Below are 26635 nucleotides of genomic sequence, written 5' to 3'. Positions count from 1 at the left end.
TTAGCAGTCATTCCCCATTTCTCCTCTCTATCCTCTCCAGCCCTAAGCATGTTTGGTTATCTTTTTATGTTTAGGAATATACAGCCTCCTTGCTTATTTTAAGCCAGATCATTATGTAAACCAAATCCTATTTTAGAGTGTGTTTATTGAAAGTTATTTGCAATGTTAGGAGACATATTCTTTGAGAGGACCTTAGACATTTGCTTAGGCAGATTCCAAGTTTAATCTGTAAAGGAAGTCAATCTAAGTAGGCTCAGTTAAGAATCATTTTAGTATTATTCAGAACAGAAAAAATGCCACTGGCCCCCATGGCAAGTTTTGTATCATAGAAGTCAGCAGTTTTTGTTTTTCCTGATCAGTTCTCTTAGAAAACCTTGTTCCCTAGGTTATATGCACAAAACGTTATTAAGAAACACATGTACTTTGAACCTGCTGTATGACTATTATTAAATAGTCATTTTCAGTTTATTGGTAGGTGAGTTTATTTATAGGCAGATAAGTAGTTTTGTTTTGTTTTTCAAATTTGCAGATCTATCTTACTTACAGAGTAATGTTACTTACTATTTACTATAAGAAAAAACTTTGCAAATCGTCTTTTCCAAAAGAAGAAATAAGGCACAGTTGGATTATTTTGCGTACACACACACATCTGTTTTAAACTGTGTGTTCATTTCTGTCCCTATTCCTAAGCTGACAGCTCCTTATTTTAATTGCTGTAGCTGCATAACATATCTTTATTCTACTATTCTGCTTTTTCAGAGTTTTCTTAGTTGATTTTTCACATGTCAGATTAGCAGAGTTTCATGGAAAAGTTTCGAATTAAATTTGTGATTGTATTCACTTCATAGAATAATTTTGGAAGAATTGACACATTTAGTGTAATGATTCTTCCTATCCAAGAACATATATTTCTCTCTATTGAGGTCTTGTTTTATATCCTTTATTAAATCTGCCTCAAGATCTTACATATTTCTAATTAGACTGATTTCTCAGGTATTTGTGGTTATTGTTGCTATTATGAAAGAAATTGTTTTGTTTTGTTTTTTTTCTTTTTCAAGTGCTTGTTGCTTATATGGTTGGGAACTGTTGCTTTTTTATGTTGATCTTGTATTTGGTCATCTTGCTGATGGCCGGGTGTCATATTATAATAATTTGTTGATTTTTCTATAGTTTTCTAAATAATGCAATTATATCTTTTGTAAATCATGACAGTTTCGTTACTTCCTTTTCAGTCTTTATTGCTTATATAGATTTGTTACGTCTTGCCTTACTACATTGGCTTGCACCTTAAGGAAATATACAATATTAGAGGTGAGAGCAGTAATCACTTCTATTAGAAACTACAGTGAGATAATCCGATTTTTTTATTAAATGATTTTATAATTTTTACTGAGTTTCTCTTGCTCCATGAGATGAAACAGCATTCTCCCCCATACTTCTGGTGGAAATGTAAATGAATGCAGCTCTTTATATATACTCCTGTAATTTTATAATCTAGATAGTCTTACAAATGTTTCATGTCCTTTGATTTAGTAATCTCACTTCTAGGACTATCCCTTGGAAAGAATAAACAATATTTTAGTTCAAGTTGCTCATTACTTTGTTACTTATAACACGTATTTGGAAATAAATATCTCATAGTACAGTAATGGCTTTGTAAATTATGGTATATGATGAAATACTGCACAACCACTATATTAAAATAATTTGTAATATTAATAACTTAGAAGTACTTATTAAATAAGTAAAAGAGGCTAATACAGAATTTTTATGTAGTAAAGTTGTATCAGCATCAGAATGCACTGAACAAAGATTAAAACAGAACTTATATCATCACATCAAAATGATAATAGTAGTAATCTATGGGTAATTACTTTCTGAATTATTTCATTTCCTTATTCATAGTTTTCTATGATGAGCATGCTTTGTTCTTAAAATCAGAAGAAAAAGAAACTTAAAGCATATGTGTTTATAATACTAAACTATTTACTTTCATCAAAATAGGGAGAAAGGGAGAAATCTTAGCCTATTCCCTAAATGGCAAGTTTAGTTATGATTTTTTTTTTTTTTTTTTTTTTTTTTTAGACGGAGTCTCGCTTTGTCGCCCAGGCTGGGGTGCAGTGGCCGGATCTTAGCTCACTGCAAGCCCCGCCTCCCGGGTTTATGCCATTCTCCTGCCTCAGCCTCCCGAGTAGCTGGGACTACAGGCGCCCGCCACCTCCCCCGACTAGTTTTTTTTTTTTTTTTTTGTATTTTTTATTAGAGACGGGGTTTCACCGTGTTAGCCAGGATGGTCTCGATCTCCTGACCTCGTGATCCGCGCGTCTCGGCCTCCCAAAGTGCTGCGATTACAGGCTTGAGCCACCGTGCCCGGCCTTTTTTTTTTTTTTTTTTTTTTTTTTTTAAGACAGAGTCTCGCTTTGTTGCCCAGGCTGGAGTGCAGTGGTGAGATCTTGGCTCACTGCAACCTCTGCCTCCCAGGTTCAAGCGATTCTCCTGTCTCAGCCTCCTGAGTAGTTGGGACTACAGGTGCCTGCCACCATGCCCGGCTAATTTTTTTGTATTTTTAGTAGAGACAGGATTTCATCATATTGGCCAGGCTAGGACTAGTTGGTCTCAAACCCCTGACCTTGTGATCCGCCCATCTCAGCCTCCCAAAGTGCTGGGATTACAGTCATGAGCCACCACGCCCGGCCTATACTTTTTTAAAGTTAACATTTTTGTAATACTCTTTTCAAAAAAACCTTGCTGAATGTAGATAGCAAATGTCATCGGATAAATCTGATACTTGAGAGAGTAGTACATAGTTTCAGTACCAAGGTTGAGAGTTATGCTCTGGACTCTGCTCCTAAATGATCTGACTGCCATATCAGTGAGTCAGGGAGGAATTGTAGCAGATACCCACTTGATTTGGTTTCTTACTGTCTTGTCACCTGTGTGCATATGTATTGTAAACTAGCTGTCATCTAGCAGTCCTGTGATATACTGCTGGCCGAGTTTCATAAGAAAGCTTCTATGTTTGTATGGATTTTAGATTATCATTCGCATTATTTAAGAAACATTCATTAAGTACTTTCAGTGTGCCAGGAACTTTGGTAGCCAAAGGACAAATGACATAAAAACCACACAGATGGCCTGTTTTTTGAGCAGCTTTTGTTGGAAATAATTTATGACAAATATTATGATGGAATGAGATGGTATCTTACTGGCAAGACCAGAAATACTTAAATTCTAATTCAGCCAATTCTTGAGGTCTCTTAGGGAGCTACGTATACCAAAATTCAAGTCAGAATTTGTTGGCTTAGGCATAGGCCCCTGCCTCACAATCCAGGGAACTAGGTTATTCTTTATGGAATATGCCTTTTTCCTTTACTAGCTAAACCTGACTTTCCTTTCTTCCTGTTAGCTTAAATTCAAATCGTCTCAACTTTTACTTCTCTACTGAGGCAAAAGACTACTGGTACTAAAAGAAAATGAGCAAGAAATGCCCAACAAGCTAGATCTTGTTGAATAGTTAGTGATTCTAGTATCTTACTACCAGCCGGGCGCGGTGGCTCAAGCCTGTAATCCCAGCACTTTGGGAGGCCGAGACGGGCAGATCACGAGGTCAGGAGATCGAGACCATCCTGGCTAACACGGTGAAACCCCATCTCTACTAAAAAAAATACAAAAAACTAGCCGGGCGAGGTGGCAGGCGCCTGTAGTCCCAGCTACTCCGGAGGCTGAGGCAGGAGAATGGCGTGAACCTGGGAGACGGAGCTTTCAGTGAGCTGAGATCCGGCCACTGCACTCCAGCCTGGGCAACAGAGCGAGACTCCATCTCAAAAAAATAAAAAATATCTTACTACCTACCAACAAACTGTCCCCCTCCATTACCTTGGCCCAGTTTCTATGTTTGAAAAAATTAAAAAAAAAAAAAAAAAAGCAGAACCAATAAAGGAGTAAGAAAGATGGCTTGGCTACTCCAAGCAGCCTTGTAATGTTTTACCTCTGGTAATGTGGAAGAAAAATAAAAGAATGGCCATCCTCAGTCTGTTTCACCATAATGTGTAGTTACAATACCAAGAAATTTTGAGTTATTAAAAAAATTACTTTACAAAGCAGTTTCATTGGTAAGAGAAGGATTAAAGACTAAAATCTGAAAGATGAATAGGCTTTTGTCAGACCAAGGGAGATGGAGATTTGGGGTGGGAGAATATGTTGGATTCCAGCTGTATTACTCAAATGTTCGGAGACACAGAACATTAGAGAAGATAGGAGTTCACTGTAGGTGATGGTGAGAGTGGGCATGGAGCAGGAGTGCCCAGAGATGAAGTTATAAAACTAAGCAAGAGTTAGATCATGAAGAACTTTATGTACTCTGCTAAGAAATACTGACCTTATTGTGAATGTATGGAGGGCCCATTGGCTTTTTGGGGAGCTAGGTCTGCAATATGAATATAATTAGGGGCAAAACTGACATAATGGTGATAAGGGCTTGCACTAATGTGCAAGCAGCGGGTATGATGAAGACATTTGAGATATTTTGAAGAGGTAGACTCAACAGGGACTTATGATCAACGTAGATAATGTGTATGGTGGAAAGAGAATAGCTTTTTGAGTTGGCTAAGCCTGGGTTCAAATCCCAGCTCTGTCACTTTTCCATTTTAGGATCCTGGGTGTTTCACATACCCCTCAGAACCTTAGTTTTCTCATCTTAATTGGGACAGTAAGCTGGGTGCCATGGCTTTTGCCTGTAGTCCCGGCTCTTTGGGAGGCTGAGGCAGGAGGGTCACTTGAGGTCAGGAGTTTGATTCTAGCATGGGCAACATAGTGAGATATAATCTCTAAAAGAATTTTTAAAATTAACTAGGTGTGGTGGCATGCATCTGTAGTCCCAACTACTCAGGAGGCAGAGGCAGGAGGATTGCTTGAGTCCAAGAGTTAGAGGCTACAGTAAGCCATGATTGTGCCACTGTACTCTAGCCTGGGCAAGAGAGCAAGACTCCATTTCTTAAAAATAAAAAGTTGGGGCAGTAATATTCAGCCCATAGGGATATGAGGAGTAAGTGAAACAATGTATGGAAAGCATCCAGTAAAGTGCCTTACCACATAGTAGATATAAAACAATAGTTGCTCTTGTTGTCAGAGATGAAGAAGATAGAGAGGAATCAAGAATGGCTTCCAAGTTTTCTATTTGAATGGTGAAAAAGAGCTATATTAGGAAAGTGGGCTAAGCTCTCTGGTTCTTAGATTGCTTGTGAGGAATCTGAGGTGGAAGTGTTCCTGGCAGTTGACAGTAGGAGTATGACACTTCTGAGTAGAAGGCACAGATCTGCGAGATAATCAGCTTATGCATAGCAGTAAAAGTTACGAAAGTAGATGAGGTCCCCCAAGAAGAGAGTTAGAATGAAAAGTCAGACCCTGGAGAGTAGGAAGAGTAGACGGTGTTTGTTTGTTTGTTTGTTTGTTTTTGAGAGGGTCTTGCTCTGTCACCTAGGCTAAAGTTGAAGTGCAGTGGTGCAATCACGGCTCACTGAAGTCTTGATCCCCAGGGCTCAAGCGATCCTCTCACCTCAGCACCTCAGTCTCATGAGTAGCTGGGACTACAGGCACATGCCACCATGCCTGACTAATTTTTTAATTTTTTAAGAGATGGGGTCTCACTATATTGCCTTGGTTGGTCTTAAACTCCTGGGCTCAAGCCGTCCTCCTGCCTCTGCCTCCCAAAGTGCGGGGATTACAGGTGTGAGCCACCGCACCTGGCTGATACATCTTTTAAGAATGTGACATAAATTTAGATTTAAGTGCTGATTTTAAAAAATTGCTAAGGCCATACATGGTGGTGCACGCCTGTAATCTCAGCTACTTGGAAGTCCAAGGCAGGAGAATTGCTTGAGCCCAGGAGTTCAAGACTAGTCTGAGCAGCAGAGTAAGACCCCTATCTCTTAAAAAAAAAAACCAACAAACAAAAAGGAGCTAACAGAGAAGAAGGGGTTTCTGAAATGTGGGAAGTTAGCTCACAGAGTAAATGTTGGATAAGGATGGAGCGGCGTGTGGTGTCAAATGCAGCAGAGCAGTCCTGTGATGGTCACTGAGAAAATGCACAATAGATTTGGTCATTAGGAGAAAGACTGTGAAGCAGGAGCTAAGTAAGTCCTTGTGGTATAGTGCTTTGAATGCCAGACTTTGGTCAGTGGAAGAATGATTAAACGTTACTGAGCATGAAAGTGAGACGATCAGAACACGACTCTTTTATTTTTCTGGCAGCAGTTTGAAGGATGAGAAAGGAGGGAAAGCTTCATTTAGGTTGGTAGAGGCACAGATTAACAAGGGCTTGGATCAAGATGATAGTCTTGCTTGGAAACAGATTAGTGTAAGAGCTATTATTATGCAGTAGTGTGTCCATAATTCGGTCATCACTGGATGTAATGAGTAAAGAAGTAGCCTAAAAGATGACATTTTAAGGTTTTCAGTGTGGATAATAAGGAGAGTGGGAGTAGCATTTACTGAAACAGGGACATTAGCAGAAGCAAGACTGGAAGGTGAAATCATTTTTTATTTTTAAACTTTGATTTATTAAACATATGTTATTGAGTGGCATTGTTATTGAGTTATTAGGCACTGTTATACTAGTGATACAGCAGGGAACACAATAGGCAAGATCCCTACTTTTTTTTTTTTTTTTTTTGAGACAGAGTCTTGCTCTGTCGCCCAGGCTGGGGTGCAGTGGCCGGATCTCAGCTCACTGCAAGCTCCGCCTCCCGGGTTTAGACCATTCTCCTGCCTCAGCCTCCCGAGTAGCTGGGACTACAGGCGCCCGCCACCTCGCCCGGCTAGTTTTTTTTTTTTTGTATTTTTTAGTAGAGACGGGGTTTCACCGTGTTAGCCAGGATGGTCTCGATCTCCTGACCTCGTGATCCGCCCGTCTCGGCCTCCCAAAGTGCTGGGATTACAGGCTTGAGCCACCGCGCCCGGCCAAGATCCCTACTTTCATGGCACTTTACCTTCAGAAGTGAGTTGAAGACCAAATTATAAAAGGACAAAGTAAGACAAGACAAAACTAGGTGGTGATACGGTGATATACTGAGGGGAACCACTTTTAGATGGGAAGGTCAGGAATGGCATTTCTAAAGAGGAGAGATTTGAACTCAGACCAGAATATTACAAAGGAATCAACTATGTAAAGATCTGCGTGCAAAGGCATCCCCACTTAGACTGGAGAGTATGTGCAAAGTCCCTAAGAAGGAAATGAGCTTGATTTGTTTGAGGGCCGGAAGAGAGGCCAGTGTATCAAGTGCAGAGTGAGCAAGGGAGAGACTAATAGAGATGAGGTCTGAGAAGGCAATAGAATTAAACTTAAGTGAGGCCTCAGAGGTCTTGCTCTGGAGTTTGGTGGCTTACTGATGGCAGTGGAAATAAAGTAGTTGTTGAACTTAGCTGTCTGTGAAACATCTAGATGAAGTCAACAGGCTTCAATATACAAACTCAAATATAATTTGCCTCTATTATTCATTGAAATAACTTTCCAAGTTGTTTAGGCATTGAACAAAGAAAGGCTCACAATATGGAGGCATGAGGAGTATGTCAAGGATGTGGTCAAGGGACCAGAGGAATCAGGAATCTCTAGCAGTTCTTCCCCACCCCTCACCCCCCAACTTAGCTTTGACTTGAAACTCATCTAGCAGTTCTTTACTAAAATAAAGGTCATCTTAAATATTATTGTGACCTTTAAAGTAATGACTGTTATATAAATGTTATGAGAAAAGTAGTCAAAAAATTGTGGCCGAAAATACCTGGGTCTTCAGGGGATGTAAAGGGTATTTGCCAACTTAAAATACCTGCAGCTCCATAGGGACCATGCTGTAGATTTTGTAGAGTGCTTGTTCAGACAGTACTCTCATTTCTAGAAATGCATTTTTTTTTTTTTGTAGTAAACAGAAAGTGTGTGTATCACTGTGCTTCTTGGTACACAAGTAGTTTGAATAGATTGTGTAGCCACGGTCATCCTTAAGGCATCTGGTTTTCCTAAATACGTGTTCAAAAACACTGAAACAAAATAATTATACCTTTTGTTTATGTATTGCTTTATAATTTATATAGCCTTTACCCCTGGAAAATCAACTTGATCCTCAGAAACAGCTCTTTAAAGTAGACAGGGAGCAGAAATTTTACGGAAGTCAGTGTTACTGTTTTAGAGTTGAGGAAACTGAGGATCCCTGAGTGCACAGTCATAAATTTACAACTCTGACTTCACTTGCATTGCTTTACTTACCACACCATGCTAATTCAAAGGTGTACAAAAATGTAAACTTTAGTAGAGGGTTTGTATCCTTACTGAAACAGTGACAAAATGTATTTTTTAATGTGTATCTTAGTTATGGGTGCTACCAAAAGGAATTAAGGCTGCTGTGGATATGCAGAGGACGGTGAGATTGACTTTGGCTGGGAGAGTCAGAGGTTTAATTTTGTTTAGAAAATGTGTACTATTTTCTTACTTGGTAATTTTTATTGCTTCTTGTTGGTTGCCCCGTACTTTTAAGATACTACATATGCAGCTTTGAAATAACCACCCCCACCCCTGCCTTTTTTTTTTTTTTTTTTTTTTTGAGACAGAATCTCACTCTTGTCTCCTAGGCTGGAGTGCAGTGGCACAATTTCGACTCACTGAAACCTCTGCCTCCCGGGTTCAAGCGATTCCCCTGTCTCAGCCTCCCAAGTAGCTGAGACTACAGGCGTGTGCAACCACACCTGGCTAATTTTTTGTTGAAGTGCAGTGGTGCAATCACTGGACTTTTTAGTAGAGATGGGGTTTCACTGTGTTAGCTAGGATGGTCTCCATCTCTTGACCTGGTGATTCACCCACCTCAGCCTCCGAAAATGCTGGGATTACAGGCATGAGCCACCATGCCCGGCCTGAAAGAAACCATTTTATATGCAGGACTGGCATGTTTATTTCTGCTAGCATATTTTATTCTTTTTTTTTTTTTTTCTTTTTTTTTTTGGGATAGAGTCTCGCTCTGTCGCCCAGGCTGCATGATCTCGGCTCACTGTAAGCTCTGCCTCCCGGGTTCACGCCATTCTCCTGCCTCAGCCTTGTGAATAGCGAGTAGCTGGGACTACAGGTGCCCGCCACCATGCCCAACTAATTTTTTTGTATTTTTAGTAGAGACGGGGTTTCACCATGTTAACCAGGATGGTCTCGATCTCCTGACCTTGTGATCCTCCGTCTCGACCTCCCAAAGTGACTTATTTTATTCTTGTATTGCCCCTGAACTCAGCAGAGATGAATTAGTAACAGTAGCTACTATGTAATGAGCAATTCTGTGCCAGCACTGTGGTAGAGGATTTATAAATTAACTTACTTAATACTTATATCAATTTTCTGAGGTGGAAACATTCTTTCATAAATTGGTATTTTCTTTTCAGTCCATTCACATACTTGTTATTCCCACATCTGATGGAGAGAATGTAGAACTGTGTGAAAGAAAAGATAATTATAAGGCATCATAGGCTGGGTGCGGTGGCTCACACCTGTAATACCAGCACTTTGGGAGGCCGAAGCAGGTGAATCACCTGAGGTGAGGAGTTTGAGACTAGCCTGGCAAACATTGCGAAACCCTGTCTCTACTAAAAATACAAAAAAAAACTAGCTGGGCATGTTGGCACGCACCTGTCATCCCAGCTACTAGGGAGGCTGAAGCAGGAGAATTGCTTGAATCCAGGAGGTGGAGGTTGCAGTGAGCTGAGATCGTGCTACTGCACTCCAGCCTGGGTGACAGAGCAAGACTCCTTCTCAAAAAAAAAAAAAAAAAAAAAAAGAGCATTGTATTTCAGGATAATGTTAAGCCATACAAATACATTTTTTTGTTGTTTTATTGTGCATTATTTATTATATTTTTACCAAAGTGAAGAAGCCGCGCTGGTATATATACTAATCTGAGCAATGAAGTGTAAGCTATATAACATGAGTGAATAAAGTAATAATATTTTAAATGTCTTTTTATGATTACAGTGACAGTATGTAGTAATCTTGGGTGGTTTTGCATTTAAAAAAACACTTTATGTATACAATTAAAAAAGTCAAATCAATAAAGAGATGTTTATTTAAACTATTTAGGAATGCAAGATGTCCATAAAACTTAATCCTTTGTTTAGTGACTTTTCACTCCTGTATTTTCTTGTTGTGATGAGATATGTTGCTTACTGTGGAAATGGTAATAAAGCTTTGTGTTTATATAACGTCTTTTATCTTAGGATCTCAAAATGCTTTTAGACTCATGTATCCTCATAGTATTTTAGTGAGTAGGTAAGTAGCAAGTATTATTATCTTCATTTTATAGATGGAGAGAGAAATTAAGTCCCAAAGTGGGTTAAATGATTTATATATATAGTTCCGTCATCTAGATACATAGGCAACCTGAGCCACTAAAGTAAGAATACTATATTTTAGAAGGATTGACATAGTATAAGCCATTAACCCCTTAGTTTTTGTACTTTACAGATTGTTAGAAAAAATTTATGCACATGGAATTTTTTTTTAATCCTTTCTTTAGATGTAGAAAACATTACAATGTTTCTTTTTTTTTTCTTCCTTTTTAGGTCAGCAGCAAGGACAAGATGGAGTAAAAGTCCAGCAAGCTACTATAGCTCCTGTAACTGTAGCAGTTGGAGGAATTGCTAATGCCACGATAGGTGCTGTTAGTCCTGACCAACTCACACAAGTGCATTTGCAGCAAGGCCAGCAAACTTCTGATCAAGAGGTACAACCTGGCAAGAGGCTTCGAAGAGTTGCCTGTTCCTGTCCTAATTGTAGGGAAGGAGAAGGAAGGTAAATGCTCTGTTTTTCAACTGTGTCCATTTGGAAGGCATAAAACAGGAGTTAAAACTGAGTAATTGGCTGGGAATGATGGTCACAAGAACCTCATTATCTTCATAGCCTAGAAGTTGATATATAATATTAGAAAGGGAATTAAGTTAGGCTATTTTAGGAATGAAATTTGAATGGTCCTCTGCCTTGTTCCTTACACTTTAAAAATACATTTTTTCTTTCTTTTTTCTACCCCCCCCCCGGGCCCCCCCAACGAGATGGAGTTTTACTGTGCTGCCCAGGCTGGAGTGCAACGGTGTGATCTCGGCTCACTGCAACCTCTACTTCCCGGGTTCAAGCGATTCTCCTGCCTCAGCCTTCCGAGTAGCTGGGATTAATTATAGGCGCCCGCCACCACACGCGGCTAATTTTTGTATTTTTAGTAGAGACAGGGTTTCACCATGTCGGCCAGGATGGTCTCAAACTCTTGACCTCAGGTGATCCGCCCAGCTCAGCCCCCCAAGTGCTGGGATTACAGGTGTGAGCCACTGTGCCCAGCCCATTTTTTTTTTCATAAAATTTTTACATAACTTTATTGATATAAAACTCGCTCTTACACCCTATAGTTCACCCATTTAAAGTGTACAATTCAGTGGTTTTTAATATATTCAGAGCTGTGTAGACATGACTACAATCAATTTTAGAATGTTTTCATCATCCCCAGAATAAATTCTGTATCTTTTAAACATCACCCCCTTATCCTCCCAACCCTTCCATCCTAAACAACTAATTTCTGTCTTTATAGATTTGTCTATTCTGGACAGTTCATATAAATGGAATCGTGACTTTTGTGACTGGTTTCTTTTAGCATGATGTTTTCAAGGTTCAGCCGTATTACAGCATGATCAGTACTTCATTCCTTTTTAGGGACAAATAATATTTCTCTGTATGGATATACAATATTTTGTTTATCCTGTCACTTGAAGGACATTTGGTTTTATCCACCCACTGACCATTATGAATAATACTACAGTAAACATTTGTGTACAAGTGTTTATGTGGACATACGTTTTCATTTCTCTTGTATTTTTATGAAATTACCTAGAAATGGAATTTCTGGATCATATTGTATTTCTATGTTTAACCATTTGAGGAACTTACAGATTATTTTCCAAAAATGGCTGTACCATTTAACATTTCCATCAGTAGGGTATGAGGGTTCCAGTCTCTAGATCATTGCCAGTACTTGTCATTATCTGACTTTATGATTAAAGCTATCCTACTGGGTTTGAAGTGATACCTCACGGCAGTTTTGTTTTTCCCGATTACTAGTGATATTAAGCATATTTTCTTGTTCTTATTGGCCATGTTTGTATCTTTGGAGAAATATTTATTTGGATCTTTTGCCCATTTTAAATTATATTATTTTTCATTATGGAATTGTCTCTTTATATATTCTAGATACAAGTTCCTTATCAGATATATGATTTGAGAATATTGTCTCCCGGCTGGGCATGGTGGCTCACGCCTGTAATCCCAGCACTTTGGGATGCCAAGGCAGGTGGATCACCTGAGGTCAGGAGTTGGAGACCAGCCTGACCGGCATGGAGAAACCCCATCTCTACTAAAAATACAAAATTAGCCAAGCATGGTGGCGCGTGCCTGTAATCCCAGCAACTCGGGAGGCTGAGGGAGGAGAATTGCTTGAACCCAGGAGGCAGAGGTTGCGGTGAGCCGAGATCGCGCCACTGCACTCCAGCCTGGGTGAAAGAGCAAAACTCCATCTAAAAAAAAAAAAAAGAGAGAAAAATATTGTCTCCCATTGTGTGAATTGTCTTTATACTTTCTTGATAGTGCCTTTGCACCAAAGTTTTGATTTTGAAGTCTAGAGTTTTCTATTTTCCTTTATTGCTTCTGCTTGTGGTATTGTGTCAGAATTCATTGCCAAATCCAAAGTCATTAAGATTCCTAGGTTTTTTGGGGTTTTTTTTAAAGATAATTTTATAGTTTTTACTCTTACATTTAGGTCTTTGATGAATTTGGGGTTAATTTTTATATGGTGTTAGGTAAGGGTTCATCAAACACCATTTGTTGAAAAGACTCTCCTTTCTCCATTGAGTGTTCTTGGCACCCATGTCAAAAATTAGTTGACCATAGAACATGGATTTATTTCAGGACTTTCAATTCTATTCCATTGATCTGTATATCTGTCTTTATATCAGTACCACAGTGTCTTGAGTACTTTGGATTTGTAATAACTTTTGAAATCGAGAAATGTGAGTCCTGCAACTTTGTTATTTTTCGAAATTGTATTGACTCTTTAGGGACACTTGCAATTCCATGTGAATTTTAGAATCAGTTTGTCAATTTCTACAAAGAAGCCAGATGGTATTCTGATGGGAATTGCATTGAATCTGTAGATCACTTTGGGGACTATTGCCTGCTTAACAATATTTCATCTTTTGGTCCATGCACATGGGAAGTATTTCTGGTTATTTAATCTTTAACTTCTTTCATCAATGGTTTATAGTTTTCAGAGTATACATTTTGTACTTTTGTTAAATTCCAATTTTATTTCTGATACTGTTATAAGTTGAACTGTTTCCTTGGTTGTTCATTACAACTGTGTAGAAATATATTTTTTAAGTGTATTAATCTTGTATCCTGCAACTTTTGCTGAACTTTTTGATTAGTTATAACAGGTTTTTTATTTTGTTTTTTTTTTTTTTAGTGGAGTCTAGAATTTCTATGTTTGAGGTCATGGAATCTGTGAACAGAGATAACTTTTACTTTTTCCTTTCTACGCTGCAGGAGTTCTGTTTCTTTTTCTTACTTAATTTCTCTGTCTGGAACCTCTGGTACAATGTTGACAGTGTGCTTGTATTTTTTTTGAGGCTTTTTGCATCCATATTCATAAGAGATACGTCTGTGGTTTTCTTTTTTTGTAATGTTTTTATCTGATTTTGATAATAATACCGGCCTCATAGAATGAATTGGAAAGTATTCCCTCCAAACTGGTATTAATTCTTTAAATGTTTTGTGGAATTTACAAGTGAAGCTGTCTGTTCTTGGGCTTTTCATATGGGTAGTTTTAATTACTAATTCAGTCTAGTTGCTTGTTGTGGGTTTATTCTGATTGATTATCTGTTCCTGAGTCAGTTTTAGTATTTTGGTCCATATTTTTCTAGGAATTTGTCCATCTCATCTGAGTTACCCAAGTAATTGGCATAGAATTGTTCATGGTATTCTTTTGTAATCCTTTTTGTTTCTGTAAGGTTGGTGGTGATATCTCCTCTTTGATTTCTGATTCTAATAATTTGAGTCTTATTTTCTTGGTCAGTCTAGCTTGTTAGTTTGTTAGTTTTGCTTACTTTTCCCAAGAATCTCAATGTTTGACATTTATTCTGACCCTAAGAAGGTTCTTCACAGCCTCTTCTCACTTCTGTCTAGCAAACTAGCCAGCCTGTAGTTAAGCCTTTATTTCCAGTGAATCTGTTAGTCTTCTCCCAATTAACTGCCTTTGGAACAATCTCTACTTTTTTTGAGAGTACCCTTAGGCTTGAACTTCTTCACATTGTCTTGCAAATGAAGTCAGTTCCTTTGGGAAGAGATTTGGAGCTCTTTGTTTTATGGTATTTCTGGGTTATGGCTCTTGAGCTAGAGGTTGAGACAGTGGCTCATTTCTCTCTGAGTGACAACTCTCCTTTAAGAGCTGAGTGCCTGGTTGCAGGGGCAGCAGTAGCCTCAGGTCTTCTCAACTGGCCTCTCCTGGCTTAGAACTTTGACTTTATGAACTGTGAATGGGCCAGGTCAACAGCAACCTAGACTCCAGTATTTTCATTATGCCACATCCAAGGTAGAGCCTATGTCCCAGGGCTAAGGACTGGGTTCTGCTACACTTGCCTGGAACTTAGCAACAGGCAACCAAGAGTAAAATAAGAAATGCAGACATCTTGCCCCTCCTAGGGCCATAGCTCTCTGACCGGGAGGTGGGAAGAGTAGGAATCATATTCTTGGCTGTACCAGTGTCTAATGTTCCTGTGTGGAGGTGGGAGGAAGTAGGGAAGGAGAGAGTCTTGGTTCAAATATCACAGACTCGTACTGTTCTTACCAATTTCTGTGAGATTTTCTTGAATAAATGTTTCTTTATTTGCTTTTAGGACCATTTCCAGAGACTTTAAATGGTATTTTTTACTTTTTTATAATTTTCTCTGGGAAACAGATCCATGAAACTCTTCACACTGTCCTGCTGGAAACGAAACTCTGCATCTTACACTTTTAACTGGATTTAGCCATCCTTTTGAAATTTTAGAGAAGTTTCAAGTGTTTTGAAAGGCTTAGAGAAATTTTTTTCCCAAGGGAAGAGCCCACTATGAAAGGAACATGAGTCCATAGTAGGGCATAAACTCGGTGAGGTTAACACATTTTCGTAGCAGTTTGGTACACAGACCTGTTTTGTTTTTTCTTTAATTGAAAATTTTCTGATTTTAGCTACAGTTATGGCATCATGATCCAACAAACCTATTCAGAGAAGTACCATTTAATTACCTTGATTCTTTCTAATTTTCCTGTAAGTCTGTTATTTGGCAGTGTAATTAATGTTTGGTTTTTCTTTTTGCTAGAGGCAGTAATGAACCAGGAAAAAAGAAGCAACATATCTGTCATATTGAAGGATGTGGTAAAGTTTATGGCAAAACATCTCATTTACGAGCACATCTTCGCTGGCATACTGGAGAAAGACCTTTTATATGCAACTGGATGTTTTGCGGCAAAAGATTCACAAGGAGTGATGAGCTCCAGAGACATAGAAGAACCCATACAGGTTAGTTGGTTTATTTTAGGACTTGTACTTTTTACTTATTTCTTCAGTTTTTACATGTTAGTTTTAGTGATAGTTTAGCTATCACATTGGAAATATGCAAATGGAGGAGAATGCATTTACTTTAGCAGTTATATGGAAGATGTTTAAGATGAACCTTTTTAACCTCATTTCTGAGATACGTTTTATTCTACTTTTTGTAAACTTTATCAGCATATTTATGAGACTGAGAATTTATTCCATTTGTTTATATTGTATTCTTAGCATGTTGAAATCATACATTATTTTTCATAAGTGTTTAAATAGGTAAAAAGAGTTGAATTATGATCTTAATAGGGACTTTCATTTAGTTTTTTTTTTTTTAAACAAGTCCAGAAAATTCACCAAAGTGTCAAGAATAGTATAATAAACATCTGTCTAACAACCCTCACTCAGAATGGACAGTTGTTAATATTATATTTTCTGGGTTTTGTTTTAAATAAAGTAAAGCACTTGTAAAGTGAACATCATCTTTACCCTTTCACCTTTCAAAGACTACAGCTACTGTAAGTCTAATGTGTCTAAGTTTTACGTACACTTTTTATACTCTTTCATATATGATTAATGGATCTACATATAAAATGTTTTGTGTGTATTATGAAATGTTACAATGTTGCAGAATTATAAATTTCACTTGTTTTGATATCTGTAAGTTTGTACATATATGTATATTTGCATATATGTATTTCCTTGAACTGCTACATAATATTTTATCACATGAGTCTACCACACTGTATTCATTCCCATACTGTTTGAGGTTATTGCTAGGGTTTTTGTGTGTGTGTGCTATCACAGACTTAGATGATGAGAACATGTATGAGAAGTGGAATTATTGGATCATAGAGAATGTATATGTTTGGTTTTGCTAGGTAATGGCTAAAGAGTCTCTACAGTGGCTATTTCACCAGCAATGATTGATAGTTTCCACTTTGTGCTCACCAGTACCCAGTAGTGTCAGGCCTTGAAAGTTTTTGTCAATCTAAAATTGTTTCTCATTTTTAAAATTTGCGTTTTTCATGTTTATCCATGAGATTAAGCATCTTTCATATGTATATTGGTCATTTATGGCTTTGTTTATTATTCTGGTTCTCGTTCTTCTTTCAGAGGTTTTCCTTATTTATATGATTTTCAGGTTATACTTTTCCCTTTCAGTAAAGGACTATTGCTAGTCTTATCAGCTCAAGATGCTTTTTGTTGATGGAATGAAATGAGGATATAATTTTATTTTTCTTCCATATGGAAAACCATTTCTTAAATAGCCCGTTCTGTCTCTATTGATTGTCCTCTTTTACATAATGTCTCTTTTAAGTGTGGTTCAATTTCTGGTTTCTGTATTTTGAAGTTTTTATCTATCTGACAGTTCCTACACCAGTGCTCTTACTATATTAATAACTCTGGTTTTATATTAAGTCTCGACTTCTGGTTGGGCAATTTTCTTTCTTTCTTTCTCCCTTTCTTTCTTTCTTTCTTTCTTTTTCTCTCTGTCTTTCTCTCTCTTTCTTTCTTTCTCTTTCTGTCTTTCTTTCTTTCTCTCTCTCTCTTTTTCTTTCTTTCTTTCTTTTCTTTTTTCCCCCAGAACATCTACCCTTTTCAGAATATTTAGAATTTGGGACTCAGTATTTCATTATTGAATAAATTAATTTCAATAAATTATTGAATTATACTTTAAACCTGTACCAAGATACATGTGGCACAAAAGGAGGAATAAAACTGACATTTCTAAATTAGCTGCTATATTATAGTCAGATATTTTGAATATATGATTTCATTCTGTTCTAACAGCAACACTGGCATAGAAATTAGCTGCATTTTAAGATTAGAAAGTAGTATTAGAAAAGAAAAATTATGAACTCTATTAAAAATGGTAAATATAAAGTTAATTTGATATACACATAAAGTAGTAATACAAATGAGTACAGATTGAGTACCCCTTATCTGAAATGCTTGGGACTAGAAATGTTTGGGTTTCGGATTTTTTCAGATTTTGCGTGTACACAATGCAATACTTTGGGGATTCATTTGTGTTTCATATGTACCTTATACATATAGACTGAAGGTGATCTTATACAATATTTTTAATAATTTTATGTGTGAAACAAAGATTGTATTAAGTACTTATGTGTGGAATTTTCTACTTGTGGAATCATGTCAACACTCAAAAAGTTTCAGATTTTGGAGCAATTTGGATTTTAGATTTTTGTATTAGGGATGCTCACCCTGTGTTAGTATAGCGTCGCAATCCCTGAAAAAGTTAGCATTATAGTAAAGCTATGAATTTTAATTTTAAAAAAGATAATTTGAATTCATTCTGTATAGTACTGTACCACACCATTGACGTTTTCAAATATGATTGATTAAAAGTTAATCCCATACCAATTGTTGACGTCTGTTTTAGAAAAATCCTCTACTATTTATGTCTGTATGAAAGGATGTAGTGTTTCCACCCCAGATTAGCAGTGGGATAAATTAGGAAAGCTAAGAAAATTTGCTGCTTTGTTTGATTTGGAACCTTACAAAATGATTGCATCATTTTGTCTGAGAAATGATGAATTGGTAAAGTCCCTCTCTCTTACACATCCACACACTTGCAGATACACAAAACAAATTTATTCAATAATTTATATATACATATACTTCAAAACCACATGTTATGATTTGGGGCATATCTTTAAAAAAAAAAGATTCACACCATTGTTATCATCTACTGGGTTGACAATTCATAATCGAATATACTTTAAGCTTACTTTCAGTGGTTCAGACATCTTAAATATACATAAAATTGTTTAATTAAAACAGGTTGACACTAAAAAATATTAAGTTTAATGTCACTAAACATTGTTACTTTTAAAGATTTAACACAGTAACTCCTAAGTGTTTGTTAAATTTGTCTAAAAGAATATGAAAAATATATTTTGAAATAAGTATTGATTAAGCATTTAATATGTTAAGTTGAAAGCCTTAACCATTCATAGCAAGAACTATGCTTTATTTGATGTCTAACCACTACTATAAATAGAAACTTACTGACTTGGCTATGAATGAATGGAGTTATTTGTATTCACTGCTGAAAATAGTGATCTGTTTGCTGTTTAAAAAATTTTAAAAGGTTTTCAAAACAATACATGCGTATGGTATTTAAAAATCACAGAAGAGCTTACTGTAGTAAGGAGGCTGTTTGCCCCACCCCTGTCCTGCTTTCCAGAGAAAATCATACCTAACTATTTTAACTATTTTTTGCTTTTTTGTTCTTTCTAGGATGACTGCCATGTATCTAAATCATATACTTATATGCTGTTATTTATTGGTCTATCAATATTTCATACTATCTATTGAGTTCTTTCATTAAGAATTGACGATTTACTTCACTTTGCACCATCTGAAGACATTAAGATTCCTTTGAAAAACTGTGTGCAGGCCAGACAGACATTCTCTCTTAACTCACCACTCTGTTTCCAATAGAGTTAGACTATGTCTTTTTTTTTTTTTCTTGTATTGTTTAACTTTACCTGAAATAATCTTTAGTTATTTCAAGTTTTTAAGAACAATGTGGATTCCATTCACATTTTCCTTTTCCTTTTTTCTGGAACCTTCCATCTTTCTAATGAAAATGAACAGTTTCTTCTGTAGACCTGTTGCACGGGTATTATCTTGAGATTTTTCTTCTCTGTTCATTTGGATCTCATATTGGTTCTCAAGATCTCATGTTTTCATTTTTCTTAGTCTACTCTCTTCATTGCTGGAAAACGTGCTGAAGTGCTGAAATACAAAAAGTATGGGGAAGTAAATTTGTCTAAAGAATTCTTTATTTTGTCTTTCTGCTTAATTTGGTTGTTTGACTAATACAGTAGTCTAGATTGAAAATTATATTCTCTTAAAACATTGTCACAGCTCTATTGTTTTCTTTCATATGTTTTATCAACAAGAGGTTTGTTATTTTTTTTTTCCTGTAGGTGACCTGATTTCTCCCCTGCAATTTTATTTTTATTTTGAAATAATTTTACACTTAGAGAAGAGTTGCAAAGGTAGCATAGAGTTCTCATATCATTCACCAAGTTTTCCTTAATGTAAACTTCTTGTATAACCACAGTACCTTATGAAAATTAAGAAATTAACATTGTTAAAATACTATTAATTACACTTTCCACCAATATACCTTTTATTTTCCAGGATTCAGTCTGGAATAACACGCTGCATTTATTTGTCATGTTTCCTTAGTCTCCTGCAATCCGTGACTTTTCCTAGTCCTTGTCTTTTATCACCTGGACACATTTGAAAGTTAGTAGGTTCTGTATTTTTAGAATGACTCTCAATTTGGGTTTGTCTAATGTTTTCTAATGATTAGACTAAGGTTGTGAATTGTCATGAGAAGAATAGCACATTAGTGTCTTCCTCATCACATCATATAAGAGGAGGTATGTAATGTGACTATCTCATTATTGGTGATGTTATCCCTGATGCATTGGTTAATGTAGAGTGTGCCACATTTCTTCACTGTAAAGTTACGGTTTCTCTCTTTCCATATTGTTTGTTAGAAGCAAGTCACTAAATTCAGTCCACATTCAAGGGGAACAGAATTAAGCTTCACCTTCTGAAGGGAGAAGTAGCGAAGAATTTGTGGACATATGTTAAAACCACCACAATAATTACTATTTTAGAGGAGTTTGGGGGGCTTTTTTACAAATAAAATACTAAAGCTTCACTTTTAGCATGCCTCAGTGGATCTTGCCTGCAGCAGTTATTACTGTGATGTTTTAAAGGTCATTTTCAATTTTCCTTGTTCTTTGTACCACTTATACTTTCTTCTCCAATTATTTATTTATGCAATCATTTATTTACATTGGTATGGTCTCATGAGTATTTCTTTTGTTCTTTGGGTTACAATTCAATACTATCATTTTCTTGCTCAAATTGTTTCACCTTTGGCCATTGGAAGGTCTTTCACATTATTTCCTGTGTCTTCTTGAAGTGCCCCTGTTTTGTTTTTAACTCTAAGGGCACCTTATAATCTGTGGTGGTCTGCTAATTTCATAATGATGTACCTTAAGAATAGGTTTTTATTTGTTGTGCTAATGAGTTGTACTCTGGGCCACCTTTCTCTCCCTCTGTCTCTCTCTCTGTCTCTCTGTCTCTCTGTCTCTCTCTCTGTCTCTCTGTCTCTCTGTCTCTCTCTCTGTCTCTCTGTCTCTCTGTCTCTCTCTCTCGGCTCTTAGTAGACATATTTTGGAATCTCTAGGTTGATATTTTTTTTGGTCTTACAACTTTTCTCTTACATATTTTGACTCTTTACCATTTTATTTTCCATGAAATTTCTTAACTTTACCTTCAGATATTTCTATTGAATTGCATTTTGATTTCCAGTAGAGCATTCCATCATTGTTGGTGGGTTTTGTTTTGTTTTGTTTTACTGTATCTTGTTCTTACTGTATGAATGCAGGTACTTACTGAAATTATCTGAGTTTTTAATCTAGAACTTTATGTTTCTTCCAGGATGATTTGTCTGTATCTTGCTTTTTCCAGTGTTGTAGGCGTTCCTGAATTGTCTAGTGATTCTTGGTTTTTGTTCAAGTTGATGATGATAGTGGTGGTGGTGGTGATTTGATGAAACCTTAAGTGAAAGATTTTGAAAACTTTATGAGCTAGTATTTTTGAGACAGAGTCTCTCTCTGTCACCCAGGCTGGAGTTCACTGGCACCATCACAGCTCACTGCAACCTCCTCCACCTCCCAGGCTCAGGTGATCCTCACACCTCAGCCTTCTGAGTAGTTGGGACCGCAGGTGCACACCACCACACCTGGCTGATTTTCATAATTTTTGCAGAGACATATTTTCTCAGTGTTGCCCAGGCTGGTCTTGAACTCCTGAGCTCAAGCAATCCATCCTCCTCAGCCTCCCACAGTGTTGGGGTTATAGGTGTAAACCACTGCCTCTGCCGAGCTAGTGGCTTTTATTTTAGACAACTGGGTGGGACACTGTGTTACACTGGAAGTTGCCTAATTACCAAAATACAATAATATGCTGTGCAGCCCCAATTTTTTGATAGTAGTTATAGTCTATGTACGGACTTTAATTTTCTGTTTTATGTTCCATGTCTCCCACCCAGCAGAAGACACATTGACTCTTCTAGAACATATTCTCTTCCTTGATAATTTCTATTCTAGTTTGCAGACATTTGATACAATCATTCTTTTGTTGATGGACTTCTTTTCCTTTTTTTTTTTTGGTTATTGTAGATTTAACCCTTTTATGCCTTTGCTGTTATTTTAATGGGTGTCTCAGTGGGGAGAATAAATAAACAGATGTAATCGTGCTGCTCTCTTAAACTTTAAAGGGTTACATTTATCCAGGTGCAGTGGTGCACACCTATAGCCCCAGCTACTCAGGAGGCTGAGGCGGGAGAACTGCTCATGCTAGGAGTTCGAGGTTATAGTGCCTGTGATCCCATGAATAGCCGCTGCACTCCAGTCTGGGCAATATAACGAGATCCTGTCTCTTAAAAAAAAAAAACTTCTTTAACTTGGAAATACTATAATGGTATAACTAATGGATAATGTCTCTAATAAGATGTCATATAGATATGCACACTTTATGTTACATGTGTTAATATCGTGTACTTTGTGAATATTTTATTGTAGATACTTTGCCTACTTACTGGACTGTTTTGTTTGCCATTCATAGTCCGCTTAGCAGTAAGGCAATCTAGGAATGATTTTTAGTAACTAGTGTTATATAGGGAGGTTACATCTTTAACCATACCTCAAATTCTTTTTCACCAGCTAAGAAAAAATCTTTTTCAGAAGAGTCCCTAAAAAATCTTGTGCACCTCAATATAGGTTCTGTATGATGACTGAGAGTTTTAGCCAGGATACAATTTTATGTAAAGTTAAATGTATTTATAATTGTATCAATAATTATAAACTTAAGTGGAAATGAAACAGATTCTGTAAAATTCATTTGGGAATGAAACTTCCATTTTTTTTAACAAAATAAGGAATATTTGATCAAAACAGATGAAACAGAAAACTCCATCAATTGCATTGATGTTTTCTCCCAGAATTTTGTTTTTGTTGCTGCTGAGACCATATCACTCTGTCAGCCAGGCCAGAACGCAGTGATGTGATCATAGCTCACTTCAGCCTTGACCTCCTGGGCTCAAGCAATCCTCCCACCTCAGCCTCCTGAGTAGCTGGGTCTTACAGGCCCACACCACTACACCCAGCTAATTTTTTTTTTTTTTTTTTTTTTTGGTAAAGATGGGGTTTTGCTATATTGGCCAGGCTGGTCTTAAACTCCTAGCCTCAAGTAATCCTCCCACCTCAGCCTCTCAAAGTACTGGGATTATAGGTGTGAGCCACAGTGCCCATCCCCAGAATTTTCTTATATAAATGTTCTAATTAGTATGTGAAACAGTCAAACCTGTTGCCCTTTGAGTCTACTGTCGGCCAAAATGGACCAAGTTATCTACAACTTGTGTGTTCCATTTACTACACCAAAAACTCTGGACAAGTTTACTTATTTGCTTTCTTAAGTATCTAAATGAGGACAGTGAAAAGCAAACTATAGCAGGCAATTGAAAAATGAATTCAAAACTTGAATTTGAATAACATGTATCATATGTGTTCATTTCATTGAGATCTTTTTCCCTCCTTTGTCTCCCAGGTTTGACCCTGTGGGCACTGCATAGGAGGTACAGGTAGCAAACAATCTAAGAGAAACCTCTTGTGTCTAGCCAGAAAAGCAAGAAAAGGGGCCTTTGTGCTCCAAAACCAGTTCCATTTGCAGATTACACTGAAATAGTAGCAGCATAGGCACCAAAAAAACTTTAGAAAATACCCATATCTCTGGCTAGAGGAACTAGAAGATAGAGACTGTTTTTCAACAAATCTGAGGGAAATCAACACCATTTTTCTGTCTTGCCACTTCTACTCTAAATGTGATCCCAGTCGTGGTATAAGTGCAGAACATTATGGGAGCCCCCAGTAACTTGGCTTTTCTAGTCGGAAGAACTAGAAAGAGAGACAACTGCAGGTTGGAAAGGCATAGGGGAAATTTTGAGAGCGATATAAAAGATGCTCCCTAATTGTATGTGTGGATCAAAAGAAGTCCTGGGTTCAACCTTGCGCTGGACTCAACCTTGAGCATTGTGTGCACAGCACAGACACAAAGAACCACAGCCAAGGCCTCAAGAACTGAACATCTTAAAAACCACCATCCAATTCCCAGCATGTGCTGAGCACAGACAAAAAGCATAACAAAGCCTTTGAAAAGTGAATTAATGTTGGAACTGCTGCTCAAAGAGGGCAAGATGGAACTTTTAGTCTGAACCTAAATAGGTTGAGTGCCTGCTAAAACGAAAACATTCTCCGGAGGATTTTTAACAGGACCTAAAATCTCTACAATATAATGTCCAAAATGTCCAGGATACAATCCAAAATTACTCAACATACTATGAGCCACGTAAAGCTGACTTTTTATTAAGAGAGAAGATAACAGATGTTAAGATGATGTAGATTTCGGAATTATCAGATAACACCTTTAAAGTGGCTCTTATAACCATGATCCTTGGACTAAAGATAAGTGTGACTGAAATGAATGGAAAGGCAGATGTTTTTAGCAGAGAAATCTGCTATAAAATCTATAAAAAAGAACTAAATAGAAATTTTAGAACTAGAAAAATACAGTATTAAAAATAAGTTTATCAGATGCTCAGTAGCTAAGTGGAGATAATAGAGGAAAGAGTCAGTGAGATTGAAGATAGACCACTGGAAGTTATAAAGTCTGAAGAACTGAAAGGAAGATTGGGGGGGGTCAGAAAAAAACTGGATTGCATGGATCTGTGGGACAATAATAAAAGGTCTAAAATTTGTGTCATTGGGCTCCCAGAAGGAGAGGAAAAATACTGCTGTAAGACAAAATGTGAAGAAATAATGCCTGGGACTTCCCATGTTAGGTATAAATTATAGATTCAAGAAGTTCATTGAATCCCAAACAGAAACTGAAAGAAAACCATATCATATCATATATTGTAATCAATCTGCTATAAATCAAAGATAAAGAAAAAATCTTTAAAGAAACCAGAATAGAATGACACATTATATACAGGGGAACAAAAATTCAAATTATGGCAGATTTCTTCTTAGAAACTGTGGAGGACAGAGGAAAAAAAGAACTATCAACTCACCATTTTGTGTCCAAGGAAAATATCCTCGGAACAGTATAGTAACAAGAGCAAAGTAAACTTTCAAAGGAAAACTAAGAGAATTTGCTGCTATCGGATCTACCCCAAAGAAATGCCAAGGAAGTTCTTCAAGGTAAAAATAAATTATACCAGAGAGAAATTTGAAATTAAATAATGAAGGAAGGGCAAAACATAAAAATAAATAGTCTTCTCTGTTTTCTCAGCCATTTGCCAAAATAAATGCTAAATACCTGGGTAAATAGAGCAGACTGTTTTTCTTCTGCTGAAATTCTTTAACATATGTCTATTTACAGTAAAAAAAAAAAAATTGGTAGATTGTCATTGTATGTTGATGTAATACATATGGCCAATATAACAGAAAGGGAGGGTAAGGAAGCCAGTAGTTGAAAAGCTGCTTTGTGTACTCTGAAAATATAGAAGTTGTTATGTATATTTTGAAAAGTTAGATGTATATTGTATACCAACCACTGCAGAGAGGGTGGGGAGGAGATACTCACCTAAATATCTCCTGTATATAGGACTGATAAGTTATTATAGACTTTAACAATTTTGTAAATTAAATGAGAATACTAAACAACATTCAAATACAGGTTGAGAATCTCTAATTCACAATGCTCCAAAATCTGAAACTTTTTCAGCACCAGCATGACGCTCAAAAGAAATTGTCATTGGAGTGTTTTGTTTTTTAATTTAGGATGCTTAGTCAGTATGTATTCTGCAAATATTCAAATATCTGAAAAAAAAAACATCAAAAATCTGAAACACTTATAGGCCCAAGCATTTCAGGTAAGGGGTACTTGACTGTAATCTGGAAAAAAAAATGGAGAAAAGGGAAAACAGAAGCATGAAAAACAGACAATTTGAAAACAGGTGATAAAATGATAGACTTACAATCTAATCAAATCAATCATTACACTAATTGCAAGTAGTATAAATTATACTAATCTAAAGGGAGATATTGTCAAATGACATTTTTAAAAAGGATCCAACTATATACTCTGGATAAAGAGAGTATCTGGATAACACTCCACTTTAAAGAATATCCCAGCAGAATATGTATTTTATTCAAGAGCACATGGAACATTCACAGAGGTAGACCATATTCTGGACCATGAAACACTCCTTAACAAATTTAAAAGAATAAAAATCAGACTGGCATGGTGGCTCATGCCTGTAATCCCAGCACTTTGGGAGGCCAAGGCAGGTGGATCACCTGAGGTCAGGAGTTTGAGACTAGCCTGGCCAACATGGTAAAACCCCATCTCTACTAAAAATACAAAAATTAGCCAGACATGGTGGCATGCGTCTGTAGTCCCACCTAATTGGAAGGCTGGGACAGGAGAACTGCTTGATCCCTGGAGGTGGAAGTTACAGTGAGCTAAGATTGCGCCATTGCACTCCAGCCTGGATGACAGAGTGAGATACCATCTGGAAAAAAAAAAAAAATCATACAAAGTATGTTCTTAGATCATTAAGCTAGAAATCAAATAACAAAAATATCTAGGAAATCCCTAAATATCTAGAAATAAAACAACACATGGGCCAAGAAAATGTTTCAAGGGAAATTAGAAAATATTTCCAATTAAATGAAAATACACCATAAAATTTGTGGGATGCAGGTAAAGCAGTGCTTAGAGGAAATTCATAGCATTAAATGCTTTTATGGGTAAAAAGTAAAGGTCTTCTGTCAATAATCTAAACTTCCACCTTAGGAAACTAGAAAATGAAGAGCCAATTAAATTCAAAACAAGAAGTTGAGAAATAATAAAGAGTAGAAATAAAAAGAATGCTA

At 36.8% G+C, this 26635-nt stretch overlaps 1 protein-coding gene across 2 annotated transcripts in view; it reads left to right on the top strand.

Moving 5' to 3' along the window:
• Window positions 1-26635, top strand: part of SP4 (Sp4 transcription factor) — an 83762-nt gene that overhangs the window by 36354 nt on the left and 20773 nt on the right. For both annotated transcript variants that reach the window (XM_077995114.1, NM_001266828.1), the window contains 2 exon segments: window positions 10582-10810; window positions 15412-15611. In XM_077995114.1, the coding sequence (XP_077851240.1) occupies window positions 10582-10810; window positions 15412-15611 (429 nt within the window).

Source organism: Macaca mulatta, chromosome 3, assembly GCF_049350105.2.
Source record: "Macaca mulatta isolate MMU2019108-1 chromosome 3, T2T-MMU8v2.0, whole genome shotgun sequence".
NCBI classification, from domain to species: Eukaryota; Metazoa; Chordata; class Mammalia; order Primates; family Cercopithecidae; genus Macaca; species Macaca mulatta.
This window is presented reverse-complemented; position numbering and strand designations above follow the sequence as displayed.